At 52.4% G+C, this 27,383-nt stretch overlaps 4 protein-coding genes across 4 annotated transcripts; 3 read left to right on the forward strand and 1 right to left on the reverse strand.

The window, feature by feature from the left end:
• Positions 1-896: 896 nt before the first annotated feature.
• On the forward strand, positions 897-4,265 carry LOC112889091 (tyrosine-sulfated glycopeptide receptor 1-like). The gene has a single exon (XM_025955579.1). The coding sequence runs from the start codon at positions 897-899 to the stop codon at positions 4,155-4,157; it is 3,261 nt and encodes a 1,086-aa protein (XP_025811364.1). The 3' UTR covers positions 4,158-4,265.
• Positions 4,266-9,516: 5,251 nt separating this feature from the next.
• On the reverse strand, positions 9,517-13,318 carry LOC112889308 (tyrosine-sulfated glycopeptide receptor 1-like). Its single transcript, XM_025955875.1, has 2 exons — positions 11,945-13,318; positions 9,517-11,791 (listed from the first exon to the last, which is right to left on the reverse strand). Exons 1-2 carry the CDS (start codon positions 13,041-13,043, stop codon positions 9,858-9,860), a joined length of 3,033 nt encoding a protein of 1,010 aa, XP_025811660.1. The 5' UTR covers positions 13,044-13,318; the 3' UTR covers positions 9,517-9,857.
• On the forward strand, positions 13,072-14,682 carry LOC112889310. Its single transcript, XM_025955876.1, has 4 exons — positions 13,072-13,208; positions 13,348-13,452; positions 13,792-13,879; positions 14,478-14,682. The coding sequence occupies exons 1-4, from the start codon at positions 13,200-13,202 to the stop codon at positions 14,528-14,530; spliced, it is 255 nt and encodes an 84-aa protein (XP_025811661.1). The 5' UTR covers positions 13,072-13,199; the 3' UTR covers positions 14,531-14,682.
• A 3,449-nt stretch (positions 14,683-18,131) lies between these two features.
• LOC112888489 (probable calcium-binding protein CML29) lies at positions 18,132-18,819 on the forward strand. Its single transcript, XM_025954710.1, has one exon. The coding sequence runs from the start codon at positions 18,229-18,231 to the stop codon at positions 18,700-18,702; it is 474 nt and encodes a 157-aa protein (XP_025810495.1). The 5' UTR covers positions 18,132-18,228; the 3' UTR covers positions 18,703-18,819.
• Positions 18,820-27,383: the final 8,564 nt, after the last annotated feature.

A 27,383-nucleotide genomic window follows, 5' to 3' on the forward strand; every position in this document is an offset into this window, starting at 1 on the left:
AACTTTAGTCAGTTTGCGGGAACCAAACAGGGCCAAAGTGAAAATTTTACTCCTGGCTAAAGTTGCACTAGGGTTGAACCACATGCTAGACATCTAACCGCGCGAACCGCCGTGCTAGTTAGAACTTCATATTATCATGTTCACAAAATAAACAATTCATCACCAAATAGAATGAAAAGCAGTAAGTACTGTGTTCGTTGTAGACTCACAATTGTAGTGCTGAATCCATGCCATAGAAATAATTTAAAAACTCAAGTTTTTTACTTCTAGCGTTTTCAGTTACGATATTCATCCGCCAGATTATAGAAGAAACTTCACGCCCATTCGCCGAGGACCCGGACGGCAACAAAAAAAAAAGAACAATATCCCTACAAAACCCATCCTGCAGTTGCCATCACGACACGTAAGGCTAGTGACATCGATGAACCCAAAGCATTACCACTCCAGCATAGTCCGACATGCACTTCTAAATATTCTCCCTGGCCGACTAACCATTAGCTTGTCAGCTGTAGATAATTGCAACTTGGTACCTCGACAGTTATAGAATAATAAACCGCCCTTTCCACACCCAATCACGGTTCAGCCAGGGCGGGGCAGTCCCAAAAGTCAACCCTGCCCCTACGAGATGACTTGCAGCGCACTAGCATCAGCTCAGCTGCCTGCCTGCAGCTGACCTGCATGTTGATGACCATTTCAGTTTGGGGGCATGAGCCACTAATTCTATTTTTCTTTTACTAGATGAGGGCATCAGCTAACAATTGACAGTTCGATACTTCTATTTTTTTCGAGACTAAGCGAAGAGAGCTGCGCACACTTTCTCGACTACGCCAGAGACTTGAGAGTTCTGTGACCCCATTGGTCACCACCATGCGTAGCACCTGGAACTCAGCGATCTCATGGCGGTTTGGCAGCGGCCGATGCAACTGAATCGCCAGGTCATCGTCTCGGGGGTGGTACTACTAATCTCGCTGCTGTTTCTTTGCGACCGCGCCGGCGCGTGCGCGGCGGAGGAGAGGGAGGCCCTGCTGTCCTTCCTCGCCGATCTCTCGCCGCGGCCCGGCGACGGCATCGCCGCCTCGTGGCGAGGGTCGCCGGACTGCTGCGCCTGGGAGGGCGTGAGCTGCGGCGGCGATGGCGCGGTCACGCGCGTGTGGCTGCCGCGCCGCGGGCTCGGCGGGACGATCTCGCCGGCCGTCGCCAACCTCACCGCGCTCACGCACCTCAACCTCTCCGGCAACGGCCTCGACGGGGCGTTCCCGTCGGCGTTGCTATCGCTGCCCAGTGCCGCCGTCGTCGACGTCAGCTACAACCGCCTCTCCAGCTCGTTGCCGGACTTGCCGCCGCCCGGGGGCGCGGGCGGCCGTGCGCTCCCGCTGCAGGTGCTCGACGTGTCGAGCAACTTCTTGGCGGGGCAGTTCCCGTCCGTGATCTGGGAGCACACGCCGAGCCTCGTCTCGCTCAACGCTAGCAACAACAGCCTGGAAGGTTTGATCCCATCCTTCTGCGTGAGCTGCCCGGCGCTTGCCGTTCTTGACCTCTCCGTGAACGCGTTCGGCGGAGGCATCCCCCCGGGGTTCGCCAACTGCTCGCAGTTGCGAGTTCTCAACGTCGGCCGCAACAATCTCACCGGCGAATTCCCCGACGACATCTTCGACGTGAAGCCGCTGCAGCGGCTGCTGGTTCCGTCGAACAAGATTCAAGGGATGCTCGACCCCGAGCGCATCGCCAAGCTGAGCAATCTCGTCGCCCTAGATCTTGGCTACAATGCGTTCACCGGAGAGTTGCCGGAGTCCATCAGCCAGCTGCCGCAGCTGGAGGAGCTCCGGCTCGCGCACAACAACATGACCGGGACGCTCCCGCCGGCGCTCAGCAACTGGACCGGCCTCCGGTGCCTCGACCTCCGGTCGAACAGCTTTGTCGGGGACCTCGACGCCGTTGACTTCTCCGGCCTCGGCAACCTCTCCGTCTTCGACGTGGCCTCCAACAACTTCACCGGCACCATGCCGCCGAGCATCTACTCCTGCACGTCGTTGAAGGCGCTCCGCGTGGGGAACAACCAGATGAGAGGGCAGGTGGCGCCGGAGATCGGCGACCTGCACCAGCTCCAGTTCCTGTCGCTGACCATAAACTCGTTCACCAACATCAGCGGCATGTTCTGGAACCTCCGGGGATGCGAGAACCTCACCGCGCTGCTCGTGTCGTACAACTTCTACGGTGAGGCCCTGCCGGACGCCGGCTGGGTCGGCGACCATGTCAGGAATGTCCGGCTGCTGGTGATGGAGAACTGCGAGCTGACGGGCCAGATACCGTCGTGGCTGTCGAAGCTGCAGGACCTCAACATCTTGAATCTCGCCGAGAACCGCCTCACCGGCCCGATCCCGAGCTGGATCGGCAGCATGAAGAAGCTCTACTACGTGGACCTGTCCGGCAACCAGCTGTCCGGCGAGATTCCGCCGTCGCTGACGGAGCTGCCGCTGCTGACGTCGGAGCAGGCCATGGCAGATTTCAGACCAGGCCACATGCCACTCACGTTCACCCTGACGCCGAACAACGGCGCGGCGAGCAGGCAGGGCCGCGGGTACTACCAGATGTCCGGCGTCGCCACGACGCTCAACTTCAGCAACAACTACCTCACCGGCACGATACCGCGCGAGATCGGGCAGCTGGTGACGCTGCAGGTGCTTGATGTCAGCAGCAACTACCTCTCCGGCGGAATCCCGCCGGAGCTCTGCAACCTCGCCAAGCTGCAGGTTCTGATCCTTCGCCGAAACAATTTGACGGGGCCTATCCCGCAGGCGCTCAACCAGCTCAATTTCCTGGCCGTATTCATCGTCTCGTACAACAACCTCGAGGGGGCGATCCCGACGGGCGGACAGTTCGACGCGTTCCCGCCGTGGAGCTTCAGGGACAACCCCAAACTCTGCGGCCCGGCTATCGCCGTCTCATGTGCCGTACCCCTTGCCGCAGGCGAGTCTTCATCGTCCAAGCTAGTCAGCAGAAGGGTTCTGGTGGCCATCGTTCTTGGAGTTTGCTTCGGAGTGGTGGCGCTCGTCGTCTTGCTCGGATGCGTGGTGATCGCCGTCAAGAGGGTCAAGTCGAAGGGATCAGTCAGCGACGGCGGGAAATTCGCCGACGCATCGCTGTTCGACTCCATGACGGAGCTCAACGGCGACGACTCCAAGGAGACGATCCTGTTCATGTCGGAGGCCGGCGGCGACGCGGCGAAGAGCATCACGTTCCTGGACATCCTCAAGGCGACCAACAACTTCAGCCAGGCGAGCATCATCGGGTCCGGCGGCTTCGGGCTCGTGTACCTGGCCGAGCTGGAGGACGGCACGCGGCTCGCCGTGAAGAAGCTCAACGGCGACATGTGCCTGGTGGAGCGCGAGTTCCGCGCGGAGGTGGAGGCCCTGTCCTCCGCGACGGCGCGGCACGACAATCTGGTCCCGCTCCAGGGCTTCTGCATCCGCGGCGGGCTGCGGCTGCTGCTGTACCCGTACATGGCGAACGGCAGCCTCCACGACTGGCTCCACGACCGCCCCGGCGGCGCCGACGCGCTGCGGTGGCGCGACCGGCTCCGCATCGCGCGCGGCGCCAGCCGCGGCGTGCTCCACATCCACGAGCACTGCATGCCGCGGATCGTGCACCGGGACATCAAGTCCAGCAACATCCTGCTGGACGCGTCCGGCGAGGCCCGCGTGGCGGACTTCGGCCTGGCCAGGCTCATCCTCCCCGACCGCACCCACGTCACGACGGAGCTGGTGGGCACGCCGGGGTACATCCCGCCGGAGTACGGGCAGGCGTGGGTGGCGACGCGGCGCGGGGACGTGTACAGCTTCGGCGTCGTGCTGCTGGAGCTGCTCACGGGGAGGCGCCCCGTGGAGGTGCTGCCGACGCAGCGGCAGCGGTGGGAGCTGGTCGGGTGGGTGACGCAGATGAGGGCGCTGGGGAGGCACGCCGAGGTGCTGGACCACCGGCTGAGGGGCCGCGGCGACGAGGCGCAGATGCTCTACGTGCTCGACCTCGCCTGCCTGTGCGTCGACGCCGCGCCGTTCAGCCGGCCGGCGATCCAGGATGTGGTCAGCTGGCTCGAGAACGTGGACACCATCGGCGGCAAGTCATCCGAAGATGTAAAGATCTCTGATAGCCAGAGCTGAATTTGACAGATTCTTAGAGACTTCTTCATCACTTTACAAACTGCTGGATGCAATGCAAATCTTGTGCGAGTTGATCAGGGAAATAAATGGTCTGCCACATTTCCATAAGCGCCAATCTTCGGTCGACTTGAGGAGGAAGCCCAGTTGCCCAACTGTTCGGCTCCGGACACAAGCCCACCTGTTTAGTCTGGGCCTTTCTACAACTGGTCCAGAATGGGCCCTTCATGCTCTGTGCGGCCTGTACATAAAACTTTTAGTTGGGCCTGGGCTTGCACTGTGTTCCGGGATTTGGATCCTGAGTTGCTTTTTATAGCCTCGTTTTCTACTGTCTTTTTTTTCAGAAATCTTCTTATAAATTGGAAGACTGTTTTTTTTTTGCCACTCAAGGTTTGTAATTGAGTGTCTCTTGTAAAATTTTCCGGGACTTTCCTTCTGCATGGTCATCAATATGCAATATACTAAAAATATTTTATACTAATTAGTAGCACACTAACACGTCATCTTTGTGTGTACGTTGCCTACTCAAGTACTCAACCAGTCAGCATTCTGAGCTGGACTCCAGAATATTCGGCGGACACATGCATGAGCATGATGGGTGCTCATGCAGTCATGCTCAAAATTCGCAAGACTCAAAAACCAGAAAACAAAGAGAGCATCTAGCTAGCTTCTTCCATGTACCGAGAGCTTTATATTACAGCTGCAGGCTAAACCAACAAATAAAAGAACATCTGAACAAGAAAGAACAGGAAGGGAAAGGAGCTTAGCTACCCTGACATAACCTGCTAGTAGCTATGCCCATCTGACTGGCTAATTAACATATACTAACAGTAACTATCTAAACCAAATGCTAAGAAAAGAAAAGAAAAGAAACTATTGAACTACTAGCACTACAAAATTGCAAAAGCTAGGTAGCAGCTAGCACAAGCAGACGCGACGACCCTAAAGCTCGATCGGACGGTGTGCAATCTCCCAGCTCCTCGATCGCGCGCTTCCAAACCATCCGATGGTCAGGTTCGTCCATGGCTTCATTCAGGACCAGGACCTCACCGCTGCTAATTCCCTGAAACATGGAACACCATGCAGAAATCAGTGGAAGTTGCAGGCTGCAGAGCTTGGCCCTGCTCTAGTATTCCCACATGAACGAGCACTACTGGTCATGTGTAAGAAAGTGAAAAAGAGTGAGAGAGACAGATGCTTGCCACTGGTTTGAATTATCGAGCATTTTAGATTATACAGTAGATCACACGCTAATTTTATCTATTCCATCATCGGAAAGAATTGATGAGCTAGAATCAGTGTGTGTGTACCTCATCTGTTCTGGATGGGGTTCCAGCCGGATCTGGGTATCCTCCGGCCGAAGCTCGCTGCGGCCTGCTTGAAGGGCGTCTTCCGGCCGTCGACCCGCATTTGCTGCTGCGCCTGCTCGGCCTTCTGCCGGCTCGTCGACGGCCGCGACACCAGCAGCCGCCGCGCCGCCGGTCGGCCGCTGGCACCCGCATCGGCGGCGCTCGTCAGCTCCGTCGTGCACCACGCAGCTGGACACGAGCTCAGTAGGAGGAGCGCCACCAGCAGCAGTGGCAGCGCCACCGGACAAACCCTGCTGGAACTGGAAGAACTCATCATCATCCGCAGACTGCACAAGTGCAGAGGGCTGCAGGCCCCTGGTGACTGGTGGTGTGTTTCTCCTGGGCCTGGGACAGTGTGCGAGCTCAGGGAGGTAGTGGGTGGTGTGTGGATTAGAGCAAGGATCGAGGAGAGGTGGTGGGAGTTAACATGGGCTTTGGGCGGGTTTTATTTCAGCGCCGGATACTATAATCACTATCATACCACTAGCATGTAGCAAGCGGCGCTATTTGGTAACCGGGTCGGTTCCTGGCCCGGGTGGTGGATTCAAACCGCAAGCCGCGTGATTTCAAAATTCAAATTTCAAGTAGACAAATAGTGGTAGTGCAAAAAGAAAATGTTTCTCCAAATAGCATACTTATAATGAAACTCCCGCGCCCCAACTGATGACACTGGCAAAAAAAACATGCGGTACAAATATGCAATTCTTCAGTATGCAGCATGCACACCGATTTTGTTTTTCCTTCCTTCTAACTGACAAATTTCGAAAAGATTCAGAAAAAAATAGACAAACGGAGTCGGACGCTACACGATGACCCGAACCCGCTACATACACTGACCAAGATATTAATGACCATCACCCAGAGCATCCTGTGGGAATTCATGTGCTGATTGTTTTCTGCATCTTCCCACTGGGCGGCACGTGCTGCATCTTTGACTGCACTGCTAAACCCTTTGGCTTAATTCGGTCTAAGACTGGGGTTAGTTGGTCCCAAGGACTAACACGCCAATTTTTAACTGCACATCACGTTCCTTTCTGCAGGGGAGGTGGCTGGATCACGTGATGCAGGCACGTGATCGGGGGAAGATGTTCGTGGTTCCTGGTGATCCATCTCACTTTTACCGGTCGAAGTTTCTTCGCCTAAACTAAACATTCAGTCCATAGAAGCATAGCAACCTTCTGTTCTTCTTGTTGTTAATTACTAAACCGCTATGCAGAGGTAGATTAACTAGAAAGTTCCAGTTTTCAGTTTTCACCTCATCAGACTCAACCATGGCTACATCAAAGCCAGGAAGCCTCAAGGGAGGTAACTGCATGCCGTTTTTTCAGACAACAGTTCATACATGCTTTTGCAGAAGTTCAAACTGAATCCAAAGAATCAGAAAGTCGGCATTGCACCGATACGTTTCAGATTTCTGAACTTCGATCATTAAAGATTGGTCTCATGTATTAAGCAGGGACGGTTTGAAATTGCTGGTAAAACTAACCTGAAGTCCTGTCACAGTCAATGGTAGCAGTAGCTTTCACACTTGAGGCACTTTTGGAACAGCAATAGAGTATTGCAAAGCATCGTGCCCCCGGCGTGCCCTCTGAATGTCTGACTGAATAAACAAGGCGGGAGACGATCTGAATGATCGCCAGGCCACGTCAAGGAACCGCAGGGCTGGTGGAGGTTGATTAACTGCAGCGCCCAAATTGTCGGGTGTATCAGCGTATGCAAGTTGATCGCGGTTAAAATGTTAAGTACGCAGCTAACCTGTCTGGTTAACACTGACTGACTGGAGAGGAACCCTGAAGATTCAGTGACAGCCTGCCGCTCTGCCAGTGTCGTCGTGCATTCGCATTGGGATCGGCGTCTCATCAGTCAGTGGCAGGAATGGATCCTAGGAAGGAAGAATATGGCAGGCACTCTCGATGGGCGAGATGGCTCAGTAACCTTTTGATGGCCGGTAATTTTTTTAATCAGGCTTCGTGATGACGCACTTTGTTCCGCAGATGCTCTGAATTTCGGGGCATTCTGGTTCAGACTTCAAACAGTCTGAAAGTCTGAACTCTGCAACCACTGTACTTAGTTTCTAAATTTACATCCTGCAGTGTCCCTAAGCCTGTAACGCGGTAATAAGACGACGAGGGCATCTGCATCTGGAAGCAAAGATTGGTAGAGATTGCATGATGAGAGAGCGCAAAAAAGGCGTGGTGCTGATCCATCATCCATGGCTGAGCGAGCGAGTCAAAGCGACCGCCACACAGGTACACAGCTGTTGCCGCGCGTGGATGGCGCCGCGCGTGCAGGCCTGATAAAATACAGGCCGGGGCGCAGGCGCCAGAGCTAGCTGGTGATCAGCCATGGCTGGAACGTGAGGCTCTTTTCCTGGCGCCCCGATCGGTACGGCGGCGTGCCGCCGCCACGTGCCCCCCGGCCGGCGAGCACCAGCTAGCTTCGGCTGCCTTTTCACTCTCGCCTTTTGAGCACGGTACAGCGAGTACGCGGGACGTGTGTGTACGAGCTGCACGCGCCAGCTACGGCGAACTTTTCCCGGAGGACGGCCAGCCGCGTACGGGGAATGTGGTCCGCGTTCCTAATGGTGTACGACACCGACAGATTTACTGCTACCAGTTACTGATGGAGATTCTTCCTGCCGCTGATTAAGCTGTTAACTGTGTCTGCTGAAGCTGTTCTTCGTCTTCCAGGGAATGTTCAGCGCACTAGCTCATGAACCAGCCATGGTTCAGAGCTGAAAAAGGGACTACCCTTTCTTCTCGAAACGGATAGGGATGGTCCAAGCCCGACGCCGCTGCTTGATTAGGCGTACCCGATCAATGATCTTGAGGTATCCGAATTGTTTTATGCGGTGTTGGATTGGATCGCCGGACTCATACGATGCCTCTGCTGCTCTGCCTGCGCGCACAGATCCCCATGTCCACCGGCGTGCTGCTGATGCTGCAGCTGGAAGCAGAAGCATGGATTGGAAGTGGAGCGGGGAGCAGAGCAATTTAAAAACCGAGGCTGCAGACCTGCAACAGGCCAGGGAGGGATCCAAGAAAGGGGTGCAACTTCTGCAGTCTGTTAACGCCTCAATTCAGTAAATTGTCCTGTAGATTTGCAGGTTTCTTCAGTTCCATTCGTTTCTACTCGGTCAAAGAAGGAAGGAATATTCAGTCTCATGTGTATTAATAATCCCTTTTGGGCCTAATACGTAAAAGTTTTCGTCCTTACTCCATCAGTCAGGGCCCATAGGCTCATCACATCCTGGAAACACGATGAAACCCACGGCAATTTGCAGGACGGCCCACTGGCGACCCAGAAGGCCCAGGCCCAGCTCCTGTAAGCTGCGTTCTTCTTTCCATTCTTTCCATCCCCCTCCCCGCCGGCGGCCGCAGCCACCGTCTGGCTTCCCTCCCGCACGGCCACGGCCGTGCCGAAGCGGTAGCGGCCGGTCCCATTCCGCCATGGATTCGCGGGCGCGCTGCTGGGAAACCATCTGCAGCCAGCTACCGCGACCAATACCCGTTGGTCAGTATATCATTTGTTGCCCCTGACATTTGTTTTGGTTGTATTGTATAGCCTGCATGAAAAATTGTCGGACCGTTAGGATGTTATGGCCTGTTGAAGTGTACATTGTTTTCGTTTTGCTCTGAATCAACTGGGTGCTTTTACTTCTCCCATTGTGCTGCTATGGTTGCTCTGAATCTGGTAGGACTGTAGGAAGGCAGTTGCGACACTTGAACATCATGTAGGAAAGAAGCAATTGGAACTGAACAATACTGATGGTGCCGCTAAGTTATATTTTAAGCACCACTAGTTCATATCATCACCCCTTTCCGGAACAACCAACAATATCCAGCCCCCCTTCCTGAATTATGCACTTGTTTGATACAATTACTTGTATGTTGAACAAACCAAAAAAATGTAGATGGATTAATTAATAGCTCGATATTTCTTTTAAGCAATTACTTGTATGTTCATGCAATTAATCTTGGAAATGCACAATGTCCACCAAAGAGAAAGAAATGTGAATACAAAATCTCATAACTGTGAGCCTTTTATTTCACAGAAGTACATACACAACTGTACAAATTGTTAGAAAACCAAATGCAGATGAATTAAACTAGATCTGAGTATTCTTTCCATGCATTTTCCATGTTCATGCGATTGAGCTTGGAAGTACAGGATTTTCTAAAAAAAATAAGTAAAATTGTATAAAGGGCCTCATATCTGTGAGCCCTTTCTTTTCAGAGATGTACACACTGCACACACTACTGTACAAGTACGATTTGTTAGAAAATCATTCTTCTACAGAAGTTACAACTAATGTGAAGTACAAGATTACCACCTAGAGTCTGTTGTCCTTTAACTACGTCTGCACCTGGATGTCCACATTTACTCTGTCCAGGCAGGACACAACCTCTTGGATGGTTGGCCTCAGGCAAGGATTGTGGTTGATACACTTGCAAGCGACTTCAAGCACATTCAGCATTTGCTCATCATGTCCTCTTCCTCTAAGTGCAGGATCCAAGACCTCAATATCCTTTCCCTGACACCGCATCTCCCTTACCCATTGGACAAGTTCCTTCGACTTGATCAAGACCTGGACAGGCCTCTTCCCAGTGAGCAGCTCAAGCAAGACCACTCCAAAACTGTATATATCACCTCTCAGTGTGGCTACCCATGCCTGCCCATACTCAGGAGGAATGTAACCCAGTGTGCCTACCAGCTCTGTCGTGACATGTGTGTTATAAGGAAGAATCAATCTGGCGAGGCCAAAATCAGCAACATAAGCATTGAATTCTCTATCAAGTAAGATGTTGCTGGACTTGACATCACGGTGAACAATGTGAGGCTTGCAGGTGTTGTGGATATATGAAAGGCCGCGGCCTGCTCCTTGTGCAATCTTGAGCCTTGTTGGCCAATCGAGAAATGAGTTGGCGTCATCCTTGTTGTGAAGCCAATCATCAAGACTCCCATTCTCCATGAAAGAATATATGAGGAGCCTCGAGCTTCCCTGGATGCAATAACCCCATAGTGGCACAAGGTTCTCATGTTGTGCCATGGAGAGTGCTTCAACCTCTGCTGTGAATTCTCTTTCCATGAGACACATTTCACCATTGAGTTTCTTGATTGCAAGCTTGGATCCACAGGGTAGCTCAGCCCTATACACTAGACCATTACCTCCACAGCCGATAATGTTCTGCTGATCAAAATTATTTGTGGCCTTTAAGATATCACTGAATGTGAGATTATTTGATTCTCCCTTTCCTCGAGGTACCATCACCAAAACGCTTCCCTTTATCATATCACACAAGTGCTCTGAAACAGAGTTGAATGAAGTTGCTTCTATGTCCCTGTTATTACTGCTCTTGTTTCTGTTGGCAGATTTTGTGGTTCTTATGGATATAAGAAGACGTGCCAGCAACAAAAGTATAGCAAGCCCGCCGAAGAACACACCTAAACCAAGTGCAAAAATGGTCTTTTTGTTCCGCCTTTTCATGGGGGCTGTATGTGTTCTTGTTGAGTCACATGGGATGCTGAGCACATGGCCACATAGCTTGGAGTTCCCACTGTAGCTAGAATTTGCAAATGTATCAAACTGCCATCCAGTTGGAACAGGCCCTTCTAGTTCATTGTTAGACACATTGAATATAGAAAGGAAGTGCAGATCACTCAATGTTTGTGGGATTTCACCTGTGAGCTGGTTGTTTGACAGGTCTAGCACTTGCAGACTTGTGAGGTTGCTGATTTGCCATGGTATTTCTCCAGATAAGTTGTTGGAGCTGAAGTTTAGGACATCGAGCATTTTCAACTGACCAATCTCTGGAGGAATGGAACCTGTGAATCTATTGTGGCCTATATTCAATAAAATGGGAAAAGCATTGAGCATCCGGTATTGACGTGTTGGTGTCCAATATACTGGTAATTCTAGGAACTTGGGGTCCAACCGGACAGCGTTCTTCTGATATTGTATCATTGGCATATTCATCAATGCAATTGGGATATCCCCTGTAAGGCTGTTGTTTGATATGTCTAGATAGAAGAGGAGTTGCAGATTATTAATCCAGGATGGTATCAGTCCAGTCAGTTGATTGTTTGATAAATCTAACATCTCCAGCTTTGTGAGCTTTGATAGCCAAAGAGGGATTTTTCCGACCAATGGGCAAGCATCTATAGTCAAGACCTGAAGATTCCCAAAACCATCAATTGCTTCATCTTGCGGTATGGTTTCACCGTTGAAGTTGGTTCCAATAAGTAGGGAGGTGAGGGTACTGCAGCTCTTGAGCTTCTGAAGTGCATCTGTGATATTTGTAAATGAGTTATTTGTAATTGAAAGGAAGGACAAGGACCTGAGATTGGCAATGCTTGGTGAGAACTGGCCATGAAATTTGTTGAAAGCCAGCCGTAATGCAATTAGATTGCTACATGCATAGATGCTTTCAGGAACTGTACCAGTGAAGTTGTTCATTGAAAAATCTGCAGTTCTCAGATCCAACCGGGAAAAGTTAACTCTGCTAAGATCTCCCTTAAAACTGTTATTTCTGATGGTGATGTACCTGAGACCTGTGCAGTTACCTAGTGCCGATGGTAGCTCTCCAGACATCAGGTTGTTGTCTAAGTGGAGCTCTTCCAATCTACTCAGCTGCCCGATAGAATCTGGTATATTACCACGGAGCCCATTTGATCCAACATCAAGGATGATCAGATTGTTGAGCCTGACTAGGTTGGAAGCATCAAGAATCCCTTGTAAGTCATTGTTTGGAAAAGAGAGCTGCTCCAATGAGGTAGCATTAAAAAGTTCATGAGGTAGAGCCCCTGTAAGGTTGTTGTGGCCAGCCTTGAGTACTTTTAACATGGAGCAATTGGCAAACTCTGGGGAAATAGTGCCACTGAATTTATTTAAACAAAGGTCAAGCATGGCAATTGATGGGGCGTAGTTGCAAATAGAAGATGGCATTGATCCAGTAAAACTGTTGTTGCTTGCATTAAGAGCAACCAGATTTTTCATCACTTCCAGTGTTGTGGATGGGAACTGCCCTTTAAATAAGTTGCTTGAGATATTCAATACCTGGAGAGGAAGACCAGGATTTGAGGATTGCCACCGCTCTTGCAGAGGACCAGATAGGTAGTTGAAGCTGACATCCAGGACAATGATACTGTTGGAGAACAGCAATTCTGCTGGTAGACTTCCTTCGAGTGAATTGCGGGACAAATTGAGGCGCAGCAGCCCGGTGAGATTGCTGAGGGATGGTGGGATGCTGCCTTTGAGGCCTTTAGAACCAAGCAAGACATCCGTGACCACACCATCAGTGCTGCAAAAGATTCCTTCCCATTGGCAGCAGTCTGTGTTGTTGATCCATGACACGTTGAGGCCACCATTGCCCTCCGGCGAGAGCCCATCTCGGAAGTCAATGAGGGAGCTCCTTTCTTGCTCCGTGCAGGAGCTGACGTGAGAGGCCGAGGAGAGCAGGAGGACGAAGATGAGGCCAAAGAAAGGCACGAGTAATTTTGAGATGCTACTGCTGCTGCATGGCAAATTCAGTGGCTGCATGATTCTCTCATGAAACTCCCTTCTGCAGAGGCGCTCGATTTGGGCTCTGACTAGCTAAAGAACCAGAGGTTCTTTCTACGACAGCATGGGGGAAGAAGAAGCTGTTTGTTCTCTCTGTGTTGTTGATCTTTCCTCGTCTTCTTCCCTGGAGGAAAAATGGCAAAGGTATATGTTGCAGACACATCCAAATCAGTTTCTTACACGTTTGCCACCAGCATATTTTTTTTCAATAGAGTCCAGAGTGGAAAAAAAAGGGAAATACTTTTCTTGCCCACTTCACATGTTTGACGTTTTGCTTCGGTAGCTACAACTCTACGTGCAAAAGTCCAACTATCCTGTAGTTGGTTATCCTTCTCTAGGTCGTCATCAAACTTTGGAAGTTGCCACTGAGTATCTTTTTGGAGCCCAGGTTGGTATTGAATATTGCACCATGCTGGTATAATCTATAGTTGCATATATTCATCCATATCTTCTGAATCAATGATATAGGACTCTTATACTTGATAAGAAACCAGACCATGGTTTTCACCAACCTAATGACACATGAAAGTTTCTGCAGCATGGCATATTTTTGCTATATAGTAGCGCATGAAAACCTTGAGAACAAATCTCTTGCCCATGGAAAATATGACCTAGGACAGTTTAAATTCAGATTTTTTTTTACAAAAAGAAACTGCTCGTTTGCTTTACAAGTCCGTCGCAATGTTCTCCTGACAGTTGTGAACCCTTTTCCGGAACGATTTTGCAGAACAGGAAAAAGGCGAAAGCAACAGCCAACAGCCGATCAGGCGCTGAAGATTCGCGTTCGCTCGGGGCACTTCTGGAGGAAGTGGCAGGTGCATCGAAGAGCACTACGCACTTATCTTGATACACATATCTTTCAGCCTCATCCCGCACATAATAATCCACCTAATAATTTTTAAAAGGCAATCATTAGCGTCCTGGTCAATGTGTGCGCAGCCTGTGGCTGGTTGCGGAGCAAGTGGATGGAGGTCGGAGCTCAGGACAATGGCGCGGCCGGGCCGGGGGGGGGGGGGGGGGGGGGGGGGGGGAGAGGAGAGCGGGGCCGGCCGGGGTGGGTGGCTGCGGCTACGCCCGGCCGGGCCGTTTACTTTTTGAGCGTTGGGTGATGTGTACGTCTGCGAGAAAGGAAGGAAGGAAGGAAGGAAAGCGTCTGTGGTTTGCCTTGGCCCTACGGCGTATGACTCTGCGAAGATGACCTATGCATCTATGGGCTGTGGATCCATGGATCGTGACAAAGAAAATATGGGAGATAACGTGGGACAGTGGAGATGGTCAGATGAGCAAGTCAGGTCGCTGTGAGATGTGCATAGATTTTTATCATTATCTTTTTCTTTCAAAGGATAATAAATAAATGTGCATAGAGTTCTAGGAGCTGCTGGGATTGCTAACCAATCCATGTGATTTTTGCAGGTCAATGGAATCATCTCTGTGATCTTGTTTTATCCATCAATGTTCGAGACTAAACATTTCCTGCAGAAGTGCTGTGGTCTGCGGAACTGCAACAATGCAAGGTTTATTTGGAGAACAATGAACGCTGAGATATATCTTTTTTTTTTGGGTGCAAGTGTCATGCAAAACACATGTTCCAGACGTCTAGACGAGTCGCAGAAAAGGAAAAGGGACATGCACATAAAACCGGTCCTATTCTTGCTGCTGCCGTTATGCTCATACTGTATTTACGAAGCGCAATTCTTTCTTCCTTTCGTTCTTTCTTTCTAAATAGCGATGGTTTTTGACTTGCTAGTGGTAGTTTTGCAACGTTTTATACACAACCACAACTTGCACGGCACGGTCCGTTGGATTCATCCATGCCGGACACCTCGTGCCGTCGTCGCCGTCCCTTCGTCCCTGTCGATGAACAAGCCCGACAAAAATCACTCGATCCGGATCCAAAACCATCTCAAAATTCAAATTGTTCACTCTTTATTCATCAGGAAAAAAAATTAAATTCACTCTTGACCTATTAGTGTCAGCATCATGCAGTTCACATCACTTCCTGTTGCGCACGAACGCACTGCAGACTAGTCTACTCGGAGGCGTACATGGCTTAAAATACACGTACGTATGCGACTCGAAGACGACCGTATTTGTACAATAATACAGCAGGAAAAATCACCGGCGTATAGACCCGGTCTTGGGAAGGCACAGGTCATCCCTCATCAGTATCTCGCGCTACTCCCCTGCCTTCACACTACGACACCGGGCCACCGACGAACGTGGACGGGAAACTTGATCAGGTGATAAGCCGCACCATCAGACGCGACGACCGGCCAATTAGGCGACGGCTTAGCTGATGCACGCGGCCACGAACGCGTCCAGATGCTGACGCCCAACCCAAGCGGCGCCTGTCGTCGCCTCTCCGTCGGTCAGTTTAATTACTTTCCCTCTCGCGCTGCGTACGGTGAGAGCGAAGAAAATACGGGACGGGTAGTTTTTTATTTTATTTTACTGGGAAGAAGACGACGGGAAGAGTTGACATGACCCCATGATCGCCGGTGGTTCGGTTGGGACTTGGGAGGCGACGGGGTTTGCTCTCCGCCGGGCGTCTGGACAGACACCGGAGGTGGTTGGGTTGGACCACATCAGCAGCCGTCCCTGTCCTGACGGACGGCTGTGCGTGCGTGCGTGGGTGGGTGGATGAGGTGATGACTGGTGAGTGATCCGTATCGATCGTAGAAGCACCAAGAGTTGCCGGGGAAATGGTTTGCCCACACACTGCATGATCGACTGACTGACTCGATGGGGATGGGTTTATATTCGACTTGTCGCCACTAAAATTATACAAACCGTTTGTAATCAGAGGCAGGGTCTCATAGTCAAGATCTTTCATCATGCATTGCTTAGCACTTGGCAACATCACTTGCACTTAAAAACAGATCACAGAGCTTCTCCTTTCTTTCTTTCTTTTTCTCTTCTGCCACATACTAGTAGAAATAAAGCATGGGCAAAATCATTCAAGGGAGCCTTTCTGTTAGGCAGCATACGTTCCCCAATCTCATCTGAAGATCTTGTTCTCACTGTCTATACATTACAAGGAAGCAGCTCACTGGTCAACCAATTGTACTTCCGACAAAAGCTTAGCACGGTTCATGCACCACGGAAACCAAACCAGGTCTCGATCGTGTGTGCAAAGTCAGAAACGTGCCTGCACTTCCCCCGTGCTCGCGTTGTCAACATCTTGGGTGAGCGGTTTGGCTTCTGCCCGGTTGCTGGCGCTTGGCATTAGGTGAGGTGGTTTTGACAAGGGCTCAATTGAATACTAGTCCGTACTGATCCAGCAATCGAACCCCGTCGCTGTCCTTGACTTGCATCGTGTTAAACTGATCGCATGCAAGTGTGATCTAGCAGCGCAGACTTTTCTTTCACACCCAACCGCGAGCTTGATTGAGGCCGATCTTTTTTATAAAGAAAAAAAATAAATGTCCCGGAGGTTGTAATGTGCTATCACATGCACCTCATCGAAAATGACCGAACAAGTGAGTAGGCTTTCACGTAACCGAAACCTTGTAAAAATCATACTAGTGATGAAGTATTCACAGACATGAAAAAGAAAAGAAAAAACTCCAACCACACGGTGTCCGGTTGAAACCGGGAAGGAGAGAACCTAGGTGCCTCGCCGGTTGGTGCCGCATCGGGAGCAGTTGACCTCCGCGTGCTGATCCAATGTCCTAACAACTCCTTGAAACAGTTGCCTGGTCTCCACCTCAGCACTCATCAGGTGGGCGTAATAACTAGTAACCTGTTGCTCCTGGTTCAGACTTGGTTGCAATGGTTTCTACCTGCTGCAAGCTGATTCTGAATCTCTGAATTCAGAGTCCTCGATCGAGTTCAACGGCATGGCGGCGAGTCAGCAGACGGGGGCAAGTAAGCCGGCCCAATTAGATATCACAGGCGTATCTCTGCGTATCCAGTACCGGTTCTTCTAGAGTTCTAGTCCTTATAGTAGGTTCAGGTTCAGGGTCAGGGTCAGGGTCAGGTCAGAAAACTTGAGGATGCAGGGCCTCCTGAATTTTCTCCATTGCTGACTCTCTCTTTCTCGCGAACATGCAGGAGAGGAGATCGACTTGGCTTTTGACGAGTTCGTTGGGTGGGTGCCGGATCAAGCTCTGGAGTCTGGACTGTGATCGGTCAATATAAGGGGCTGTGCGTAGGTGTGTGCTGATTTTGCACCGCGTTTCTGCAGCTGTAGCGATGGAGCGCAACGGCCAATGGATGCAGCAACGAAGTTCAGCAAGGTTTTTTTTTTTTTTTTGAACGAAAGAAGATCAGCAAGTCTTACGGCCGTGTTGAATGATTGCAAGGCGCAATGTTTTTTGTTTTGTGAAAATGGAACGAACCGTGTCTTTTGGGTGAGAAAAAGTGCGATCTGATGGGTACTTAATTGACACGTGGAGAAAAGACCAAAAAGCTAGTTGTGACACGGAAAATGGCAGAAAAAAGAATTGGCGTAAGATATGGTGATGTCAAAGGCTTTTTCTGAAGGATTGATTGGCGGGCTATTCGAGGAAATGCTTGACGGACCCGTTGACTGACGAGCGTGACGAGTTTTTCTTTCTTTTTTCCTCTCTTCGAGGCAAGGTTGGGTTGGTCGGCAAAATTTGAAAGAAAGATGGAAAGGGCTTAGTCGTAGACCCATCAATAACGGAAATACGGAATTGGAGGCCTGCAACACCTTCAGGCCTAATTTTTTGGTAGACGGAATGCTGCAGATCACGAAAGAGTAGCCCACCAAAGGTTTAGGCCTTTCCTGTTGAATTTGCCCAGAACATGAAGCCCACTTTGGCCCAGTTACCCATCGTCTCCGTTCATCGATCTCCATCCGCAGTTGACAGTTCCACACACACGCGCCACCATTGCGTGAGAATCCAGCCGGCTTATCCAAACCCAGGGCATCGCGGCGCGCGAACACGATGCTCAATTATGTGTCCCATTCCATGTCGACACAAAGCAGCCAAAGATTCAGATTCTCCAGTCCAGTCCCTGTCACACTCAGGCACAACGCTCACTGCAATCCTGCTGCTCTGACAGAACTTCGATCGAACACCGAGGATCAAGATCACCTGCTCTTTTTAAGGCCGTGTGCTTGCAAGCGAGCAGTGCTCAATCACAGCAGGCAGCTGAAAGAGGAAAAAATAAGCTCAGTCATCCCTGCAAGATCGCAATGGCGGCACCGGGGCGGCCGCTGGCGGTGGACTTCGAGGCGCTGAGCTACATCAGCAGCCTGGTGGAGGCGTTCCAGGCGTTCGACTCCGACAACGACGGGCTCGTGACGGCGCCCGAGCTCCGGGGCCTGCTGGCGTCGCTGGGCCTGGACAAGTCCGAGGCCGAGGCGCGCGACATGCTGGCGCGCGCCGACGCCGACCGCGACGGCCGGCTCAGCGTCGAGGAGCTCCTGGACGTGATGAACGCCGGGGAGCTCGGGCTGGGCGCGCTCGGCGACCTGCTGCAGTCGGCGCTGCCCGCGCTCGAGGCCGCCGGGGGCGTGCTGGTCGGCGCGGACGAGCTCGCCAGGGCGCTCGGCGTCGTTGGCGCCGCCAGCGCTGAGGACTGCGCGGCCATCGTCGAGTGCCTGGACGGCGACGGCGACGGCGCCATCACCATCGAGGAGTTCAGGCTCGTGGCCGACCTGCTCTAGATCGAGTCTAGGCTGCCGCGCCTACGCTTGGAAGTTGGAACGGTGTCTAGTTTGCTGTGTGACCGTGCTGTTCATCTATGTACTGAGATCGACAATAATCAAGTACGTGTTCATCTATGTTCCTCCGTGGTCTGAGCAACGTGCAAGACGAACACGTGACGTTTGCAAGTGGTGAAGGCTGCAGGCTGCAGGCTGCAGCCATGGAACAGAGCACCGGCCACCTGGCTCCGATGGCGGGAGGATGCTGGAGCTGAAGGTATGGCGCGGCCGCGCGGCAGGGGAACGTTTCCAGTGGAACTCACCGCGGGCCGCTGGATTACGGTGGAGGTGCTCCTGGACCTGACAAACGCCGGGGAGCTCGCGCTGCCGCAGTCCGCCGTGCCGGCACTCCGCGGCTCGAGGTAGCCGCCGGGCCCCACCCTTTCGGTCCGGCTCTTGCTCGCCCGAGGCCCAAGAGTTGACAGCGGTCAATAACACCTGCAAATCATCCCCTTGAAGTGAAGCGGTGGATGTGAAAATCTTGGCCGCACAAGTCCGATCGAATGGCTGCCAAGGACTCCATGGGTGGACGTTATTTCATTTACCATCCACCCCCTGGGTCGTTATTTCATTGCCCGACCACGCCAGTCGCCAGGCCCAGCGCGGCAGGGTCTTTTGTCTGTGTCTCGCCAAGCGCGGCTGCTGCTGCCGTCCGCCCGCGCTTAAGGCCGCCCATCCCGCCCGGTGAGGGCGACGCGCCGACCGCCACCTCCTTGTTGATAGCGCGCATGAACACCTGGACACCATGAACGCCGGCGTTTTGGGCTGGGCTCGCTGCTGCTGCTGCTGCTGCTGTCGCCTCATAGGCACAACTGCGAGTGCGGCGTCAGCCGTGAGTTGAGAAATTTGGCATTGTTTTGCTCATAAACGCGGGACCTGCATGATTGCTTGTTCATAGAATCGGATAAGGCGAAGCGAAAGTCACCGTGGCAATCAGTCACAGGCCCGGTCATCCCAGTAGTCTCGCACGTGCACACGTTGGCCATGCCCCTGCAACCGCTGATGGCCTCGTCACCGGGCCGGGGCTCCGCGGCATGCTCGGACTCCTCTTCAAGGAGTGTCTCGCCGCGCGCATCGACGCCGCCGAACGCAATGGCCAGCAAATCGTGGACGTATGAGCTCCTGGAAGCGATGGATGCCGGCGCCGGGAGTTCGGACAGGCCGAGCTCAGCGCTGAGCCTGCAGAGGTGCGCCGCGCCCAGGTCAATCGGGGCCCCGGCGGCGCGCTGGGCGCGGTCGAGCTCGCAGTTGCATTGCATCTAGGCATCTTGCTTTGTAGGCACGGCTCGGCGCCATCAGCAATGAGGAGTTCAAGCTCATGGCCGACCTCGCCGCTGTTAGTACTCCTTACGCATTGGCTAGTTAGTTATGCATGCCGTTTATTTCTGCTTGCATGCGCACGAGCTCCGACTTGTGGTGACCGTGCGCTAGGAGGCCGTGGATCGGGAATAGCTCGTTCACGATGCCTGGGATTGCGGACGTGAGCGCACTTGCGGGCGTGGGGATGGACAAGCGACAAATCCGCAAGGAGCAGCGGCACGATCCTCATCTCTACTATTTCCCTTTCGATAATAAGAGAAGAGAAAGAACAAAAAGTTGCTCGTCGTACGCAGCACCAAAAACCACCGTGTGTTCCAAGTGTGTCTAGCGTGCGTTCCGCTGTGTGAGCTCGTCTTCCGTCGAGCTTCCATCCTCGTCGCCGGCGTACATCGCCGAGTCGAGGCCTGACACCGCCGCTGTCCCGCTTCGCTGTTTGCACCCTGAGTCCCTGAGCCTGGAAGCTCGATTCGTAGGACGCGACAGGCAGACGCGCCGACACCGCTGGCAACTCGTGAAGCCTGTAGCCATGGAACAGAGCACCGGCCACGTCTGGTGGTGGTGGGAAGCTGGAGGTAGGGCGCGGCCACGAGGTAGGGGAACGGCTCCAGTGGAACTCACCGCAGCAGTTAACTCGTAGTGGACGTGATGAACGCCGCGGCGCGCTTCTGCCTTCCGCTCTGCGGCCGGCGCTCCACGGCTCGAGGTAGCCGAGTGGGGTGGGGGATCGCACCCCGTCGATGCGACGTCAGGCTCTTGCTCGCTCGAGCGTGAACGCGGTCAACAACGCCTGCAAACTGTCCCCATGAAACGGTAAATGCGCGATCTCGGCCGCACAAGTATGATCGGACGGCTGTAAGGGATCCCAGGGGTGGACGGTATTTCATTTACCGTCCACCCCCGGTCGTTGTTTCATTGCCCGACCATGCCAGGGCTTTAGTCTGTGTCTTGCCAAGCGCGGCGGCTGATCCATTCTCGCGCGTGCACGCGTTGGCCTTGCCCCTGCGTCCGTCCGGGAAGCCGCCGGTGGCGGCGACGACACCACCAGGTTTCACGGCGAGCTTGCCTACGATCCATTTGATCGGGCGTCGAAAAGCCTGTCGCCGAGGAGTGGCTCGCCGCGCGCGAACGCAATGGCTGGCTCGTCGTAGGTGCTCCTGGACGCGACGAACGCCGGGAGTTCGGGCAGGGCGAGGTCGGCGCTGCAGCAGTACGACGCGCCTCAGGTCGTGGTTGCAACTGCACCAAGCTTCATAGGCACAGCCATCGACGGCACCGTCAGCAATGAGTTCAAGCTCATGGACGACCTCGTCGCCGCCCCCGCACTTTGTTGCTTGCACCCCGATCCTCGAAGTCCGACGCGGAGGGCGCGGCAAGCAGGTACGCACAGGCGCCGTGGCGGCTGCCTCGCCGGCATGGAGGTGCTCGCGGAAGCGATTAGCGGCGCCGTCGAGCTTCGGCTGCGCGGCCGGCTGCAGTCCGCCGTGCCCGCGCTCGACAGCTCGAGGTGGCCCAACGCCCCTTAGCCACTGGGACACAGAGCCATAGGTTGATTGCTGTCAACAACTTTAGCTAATATGCACCGCATGTATTGTAGCTTGATCTTGCAACGGTATTTGGGCCAGCCACCAACAATCAGGCAGGCAACTTAGAACTAAAGAAATTATTAATTCCACTTGGTTCCAGTGGCGGAGCCAGCAACAAATTTATGGTGTGGCGAGTGCATGACACAAACTAAAACGCAAGACACAAATCAAAAGCACCATAGAGATTATAGATGTTACCTCTTATATGATGCATTAAAATTACTTGCGAGCAGTACAATCCACATAAACATATCAATAAACGATGAACCTGCAAATTTAAGATATAGTTAGTGATCAAAACTAATTTAACATGTATAGAAAAAAAATTCATAACAAAACTAGAATATGCATACCAATTAAGATACTAAGCATGTCTAGGTCTTCTCGGAGGCCTTGGCAATCTCATTTTCTGAAATTTCATGGATTGAAATGTTTTCTTAATTTTATCATACTCAAGAGCTCTAAAAATCTCCTTCTCAATGTAACATAGAATCAAATCATTGAGCCACTCATCCTTCATCCTATTGCGCAAATCTGTCTTGATTATATTCATGGCCGAGAAAGCTCTTTCCACTGATGCTGTTGCCACTGGAAGGAGTAATGCTAGCTCAATAAGTCGATAGACCAAAGGAAATGCAATATGTTTTTCAGTTTCGACCATCTTAATCGCGAAACTTCCAAGATCATGACAAGGAATGAAATCCTCAACTCTTCGCACATGTAAAATGAAGGTCTCAAGTTGATCCCTTATCATTGAACGCTCAACAATTGAGAAATATTGATCATAGATCTCCGTGAGACGAGCAATCTTATCAATGTCAAACCTAGAGAAGGAGTCTCTAGGATCAAGACATGCTACGCAAGTAAGTAGCTCAGATGATACTTCATTGAAGCGATGATCCAGTTCTGTGATAATAGCATCAAGCGCAGCATAGAATGTATCAACTCGATAATGACGCCCTTGAGTGATTAAGTTTCCATCAAGCCTTGATCTGCCCCATCTTTGTATTGGCTCATCCATGTTTGGGATTGGAATATGTTTTGCAACACAAAATGATTTGACTTCTTCAAGTAAGGGCTCGCAACCTTCATGTCTCAAAGTTACCAAAGGTGCCTTCATATCGGTAAGCAAAGACATGGCCTGCATGATATTTTGATCTTTTTTTTTGCAGGAGGAGAGACAATTCATTTGTAATGCGAAGCACTTTCAACATTAACTTCATGTTGAAAACAAAAGAGAAGCTCTCCATTTTTTTTACCAATCCACCAGCTCGACCAGGATTAGGTTCATCCTCATGAATCATAGACAAGACCTTAACAGTAGAATTCCACATTGACTCAATACGGAGAAGTGTTATAAAATGAGATCCCCACATTGACTCTTCAAATGCAACTTTCACCTCCGAATTTCTATTTTTGAACCACTCAAGCATCTCTAAGAAGTTCCCTTTATTTAAAAAAGAGGGAGACTCATTATGTAACATTCCATGTTAGTATTTATAAGGTTTGGTAATAAAAATGGTGGATTTCAAAAATTTTGTGAATGGTCTTGGTTTGAAGGGTTATTGCATTTTAATTGAGTTGGATTTTCGAATTTGTTTGATTCAAATGGTGTGGATTTGAATTTGGAAGGGGCCAATCAAATTCAAATCCAAAGAAACCACCCTCTAATACCCCCGTGGGCCACCGGCCCACGCAACCGGCCCAGCTGCACCCTTTCTCTTTTCCCCCTTTCCCTTTCTTTCTCCGCGCGTAAACCAGCCCGCGCGAGCCGGCCCAGCCCAGCTTCGCGAACCGCCGCGACGCCTCCCTTCCTTCCGCCCGGGGCAGCTGACGGGCGGGTCCCACCCGTCAGCTTTCCCCTTCCTCTCGCCGCTCCCTCTCCCGGCTCACTCCACCCGCGTCGTCGTTCGCCGCCGCTCCGCGACAGGAACCTCCAACCGCCCGCTCCCCTTTTCCCTCTTTCTTCCCCGCCGCGGCCCCCGCTCCCTCGCGTCACCTGCCAACCGCGCGCCCTTGTCCCCGCTCCGCGACAGCGCGCCGTAACCGCCCGCGCGCGTTCCTCTTTTCCCCCACGCCTCGGCCACCCGCGCTGCCAAGCCCTAAACCGCGCTGCAGCCGCCCGATGCCCGCCGCGTGGCCGTGGCACGGACGCCGGGCATCGCCGCCTTCGGTGTCCGGGCCCGTGCCGCAAGCCCTAGGGTCACCCCATAAAACCCCTCGGCCGCCGCCCCAAAACCCTAGCCACCCTCGCACTCCTGTTCCATTCCGCCGCCGCCACGCCCGAGAGAGAGAGAGAGAGAGAGAGAGGAGGAGGTGGAGGAGAAGAGCCGCGCGAGGAGGAGGACGACGCCACCCGGAGCCGCACGAGGAGAAGGTCGCCGCCGCACGGAGCTTCACCAGGCCGGCGCCCCGATCGACTACACCAACGACCCCGCGCTGCATGGCCCTGCTTCGCCTCGTCCCGGCACCAACCCTCCGCCGCACCGACCGCTTTCCCCGTCAGCCCCACCGGTGAGCACTGTTGCCGCCGTATCCTCTGCTTTTCCCCGCTGCAGCCGGCCAAGCCGATGATCCCTCTGTGTAGCCATCCCTAGGACCCCTTCCCTTCCCGGCCTTGGCGCTATTCTTGTGCAGGAGCCTGTCGCGCCGCCGTCATCCCCGCAGCCGCCGTCGCCTCTCGCCGCCGTACCGTGCCGTGGGCCCGGGGCGCCGGTGCCCCGCGCACGGCACGGCCACGCCGTCGCCTCTCGTGTTCGCGTCGCGGCCATGTCGTTGAGACCTTTCCCCGAGCACCCTCCGGGTGCTCTCACTCGCACACGCGCCGCGGCGCTCACACGCACACACGCATCCCCTTTCTGCCGCACCGGATCCAACCGCCGCACCTAATCCCACGAAGGCCAACGAGTGGGACCGCCCTGTCAGCGAAGACGAAGACCACAAGCCGCCGGTCCGCGAGGAGGGGAAGGCGAAGGGGCAGCCCAACGAGGAGAAGATGAAAGAAGGCCCAGCCCACGGTGGAGAAGGAGCCGGCCTGCGAAGAATCCAAGCCGAGCCAGACCGCGAGCCTAGCCAGCCCGCTGCCCGAGCCGGCCTGCTGAGCCGCAGGCCGAGCTGACGCCGCGAGCCTAGCCAAGCCTAGCTGGGCCTTGAGCCGGCCCAACCCCGCTTTCAGCCCAGAAGCAAGCCATGACCCTTTTTCTTTTTCCTTTCCCAGGCCTGACCCGTGGGGCCCACCTGTCAGCCTCGTGCCTGGGCTGACCAGTGGGGCCCGATGACCGCTGACCTGACCCTTGACCGTTGACCGGTCAACATTGACCGGTCAACGCTGACGTCAGCAGGGCCCACTGCTGACGTCAGCATGCCACGTGGCACGCCCTGGTGCTGCCACGTGTCTCTGTTTAAAGGCTTTTCTTTTCTGAAACTCTTTTATTAATTTCAGAAATAAGTTTTTCCTTAGAAAATTCATAATAAATTATCCGGACCTCCGAAAATTATGAAACCAGTTTCATAATTCTTCTAAAATCATGAACCACCTGTTAGAATAAGTATTGTGGTGATTTGGATCTTATTTGCAGCATTTTGTGCATATTTGCACTTTGGCCCCTACTCTTACCCGTATTTACGAATAGGACCCGTCCTCGAGGAGCTGACCGACGACCAGGACTACCCGGAGGCTCAGGAGGACTTCGAAGAGACGCCAGGTTCACGCCCATCTACGATTTGAATCCCTATTAGGCATTTGCTTGTAGATATGCTATCGCTGTATGTGTATATATGTATGTCGAGATAAACCTGCATGGCCTCTTTACGAACCATACTCCTTGCCAACCTATCTTACTTGTTTATTATATGAAATGCCTTGTAAATCCTTGAATGTGTATGTGTGGGATATGGATGGATAGTCTTGGCGTGTGTGAAGTGGTTCTCTTCAGGAGTTGGTGATTAGGGTTTAGCTGGGAGTGGGCAACCTAACTCGATCGTGGATCGAGGGCTTGGGGTGTATATCTTGGCACACCCTACGGAGTACCTGTGGCGGGTACAGTTCTGGTTACGTGTTTGAGGTGTTTGGGGCGCCCGTCAAGGGTGCAGTCGCGGACCACCGTGGTGGATACGCTTTTGGCGAAGATGCCCGCTCCGGCAGATAAGGACCGGGTGAGAGTAACCATGACTTGTGGGAATTTGTTAAGCGTGCACACCACTTACCCATTATGAGGGTGGGCCCGGTCCGGAATTAGCCAGCGTGGTACCAAGCCGGTAGGAGGATCGAGAATCGGTGCAGGGGAAGGTGGTGCTGACCTCACGTTCCCTGAGACGCATGGGAGGCTTCACAGTCCCGGGGCGACCTCTCGTGGGAGGATGCGCCCAAGACCCGGGAAAGCCGGATGGTGCCGTGGCTCCTATCTCCGTTCAGTAGACCGGTGTTTCGTATACTAGTCGGCTGATCTCCGACTAGTGTCGATTCGAGTGGGTCCAGGTGTACAACCCCTGCAGGGTGAAAACTATACGTATAGCCGCGTCCTCGGTTATGGACATCCCTACTCCTCTGTTGCTCTTATTAGTTTGTGTTACTCATGTTTTCTACCTCCCTCTAGATTATTTTTCCTGCCAGGGGGCAGTTGAGATGCGGGGAGAGGGAGTCCTCGCATCGACTTGGTGGTTATGGAAGGTGTGTGTGACTGGGAGTCCGGAATGCCGGAAGAGCCCGAGTCGGGAATGAAAGAAGTTGTGTATTCTTATATATATATATATATATTGCATGCATAGGGAAACCCCCAGCTTTACCTCTTGAACTCTTGTTTATCCGTAGTGTAGACCACAATAAAGCTTGCATACAGATGGTGACGTGAACCTATCCCATTCCTTGGGGATAGCCTGGTACGATGCAGGATCCGACCCGGAATTCAACCCCAACGACGACGGATGGTACGACTGAGGCCCGAGCTACGCTCAAGTCGCCTGTGGAGGAGGTTCCCGAAGATGAAGGACGGCCGAAGACCTAGCTGTCGTTTTGCGCCTTCTGCTTGTTCGATTTAGCCGAGAGGCTTGTAATAAATTCCGTACTATAGATCCTCTGGATTTATGTAATAATTAAACCCGTGATTGACCTCATAATGAGCATGACTGTGATATTATGCCTGAAATGAGTTCTGTGTGTGATAGCGCTTGATCCAGGGACTATCACGACGATACAGGGAGTCGGATTCCTCGATTCAGGAATCCGGTTCATTTCACATTATGTCCACGAAATGCAAGACCTTGTGAAATAAGAAATCTTGCAATCAATAAAGAAGATGTCAAGCGAGTTTCATAACGTGCTTCCGTATTTATGTCATGTCTTTCGACTCTATGGTTGATACTTGCCCTTTCATTTCTAAAATCATCACATGCTGTTCTAGCTCTATTGTGGCAACTAGTTGGCCCACCAACATGAAGTGGAAATGCATGGTATGCATTCTTCCATGTCCTAAACCCAACTTTGATGAAAACATCATGCCCAAATTTTTCGTCAAGGGGTTCTTGCTTAAACAAAAAACAATAGAAGCAAAAAGCTGCATCCTTTTCCACACTATATTCCAACCAATCATTCTTCTTAAACCATATTTTTGAAAATGATCTATTATCATGGTTGCGGGGAAAATTATGACCATGTGGTCTAGTTGGTCCCTTCAACAAATAAGCCTTCTTCACATCACCTCTAATATTTGGATGAAACCTTTCAATCGGTATACGAAGTCC

This window comes from Panicum hallii, chromosome 4, assembly GCF_002211085.1.
Source record: "Panicum hallii strain FIL2 chromosome 4, PHallii_v3.1, whole genome shotgun sequence".
NCBI lineage: Eukaryota > Viridiplantae > Streptophyta > Magnoliopsida > Poales > Poaceae > Panicum > Panicum hallii.

Coding starts and splice junctions, on each gene's coding strand:
- LOC112889091 (XM_025955579.1), top strand. CDS start 897: ATGGCGGTTTGGCAGCGGCCGATGCAACTGAATCGCCAGGTCATCGTC.
- LOC112889308 (XM_025955875.1), bottom strand. CDS start 13,043: ATGCAGCCACTGAATTTGCCATGCAGCAGCAGTAGCATCTCAAAATTA. Junction 11,792..11,944: donor TTCAATGAACAACTTCACTG/GTACAGTTCCTG, acceptor CAAATATCACAG/ATGCACTTCAGAAGCTCAAG.
- LOC112889310 (XM_025955876.1), top strand. Junction 13,453..13,791: donor AGTATCTTTTTGGAGCCCAG/GTTGGTATTGAA, acceptor ACGATTTTGCAG/AACAGGAAAAAGGCGAAAGC. Junction 13,880..14,477: donor ACTTCTGGAGGAAGTGGCAG/GTGCATCGAAGA, acceptor TGATTTTTGCAG/GTCAATGGAATCATCTCTGT.
- LOC112888489 (XM_025954710.1), top strand. CDS start 18,229: ATGGCGGCACCGGGGCGGCCGCTGGCGGTGGACTTCGAGGCGCTGAGC.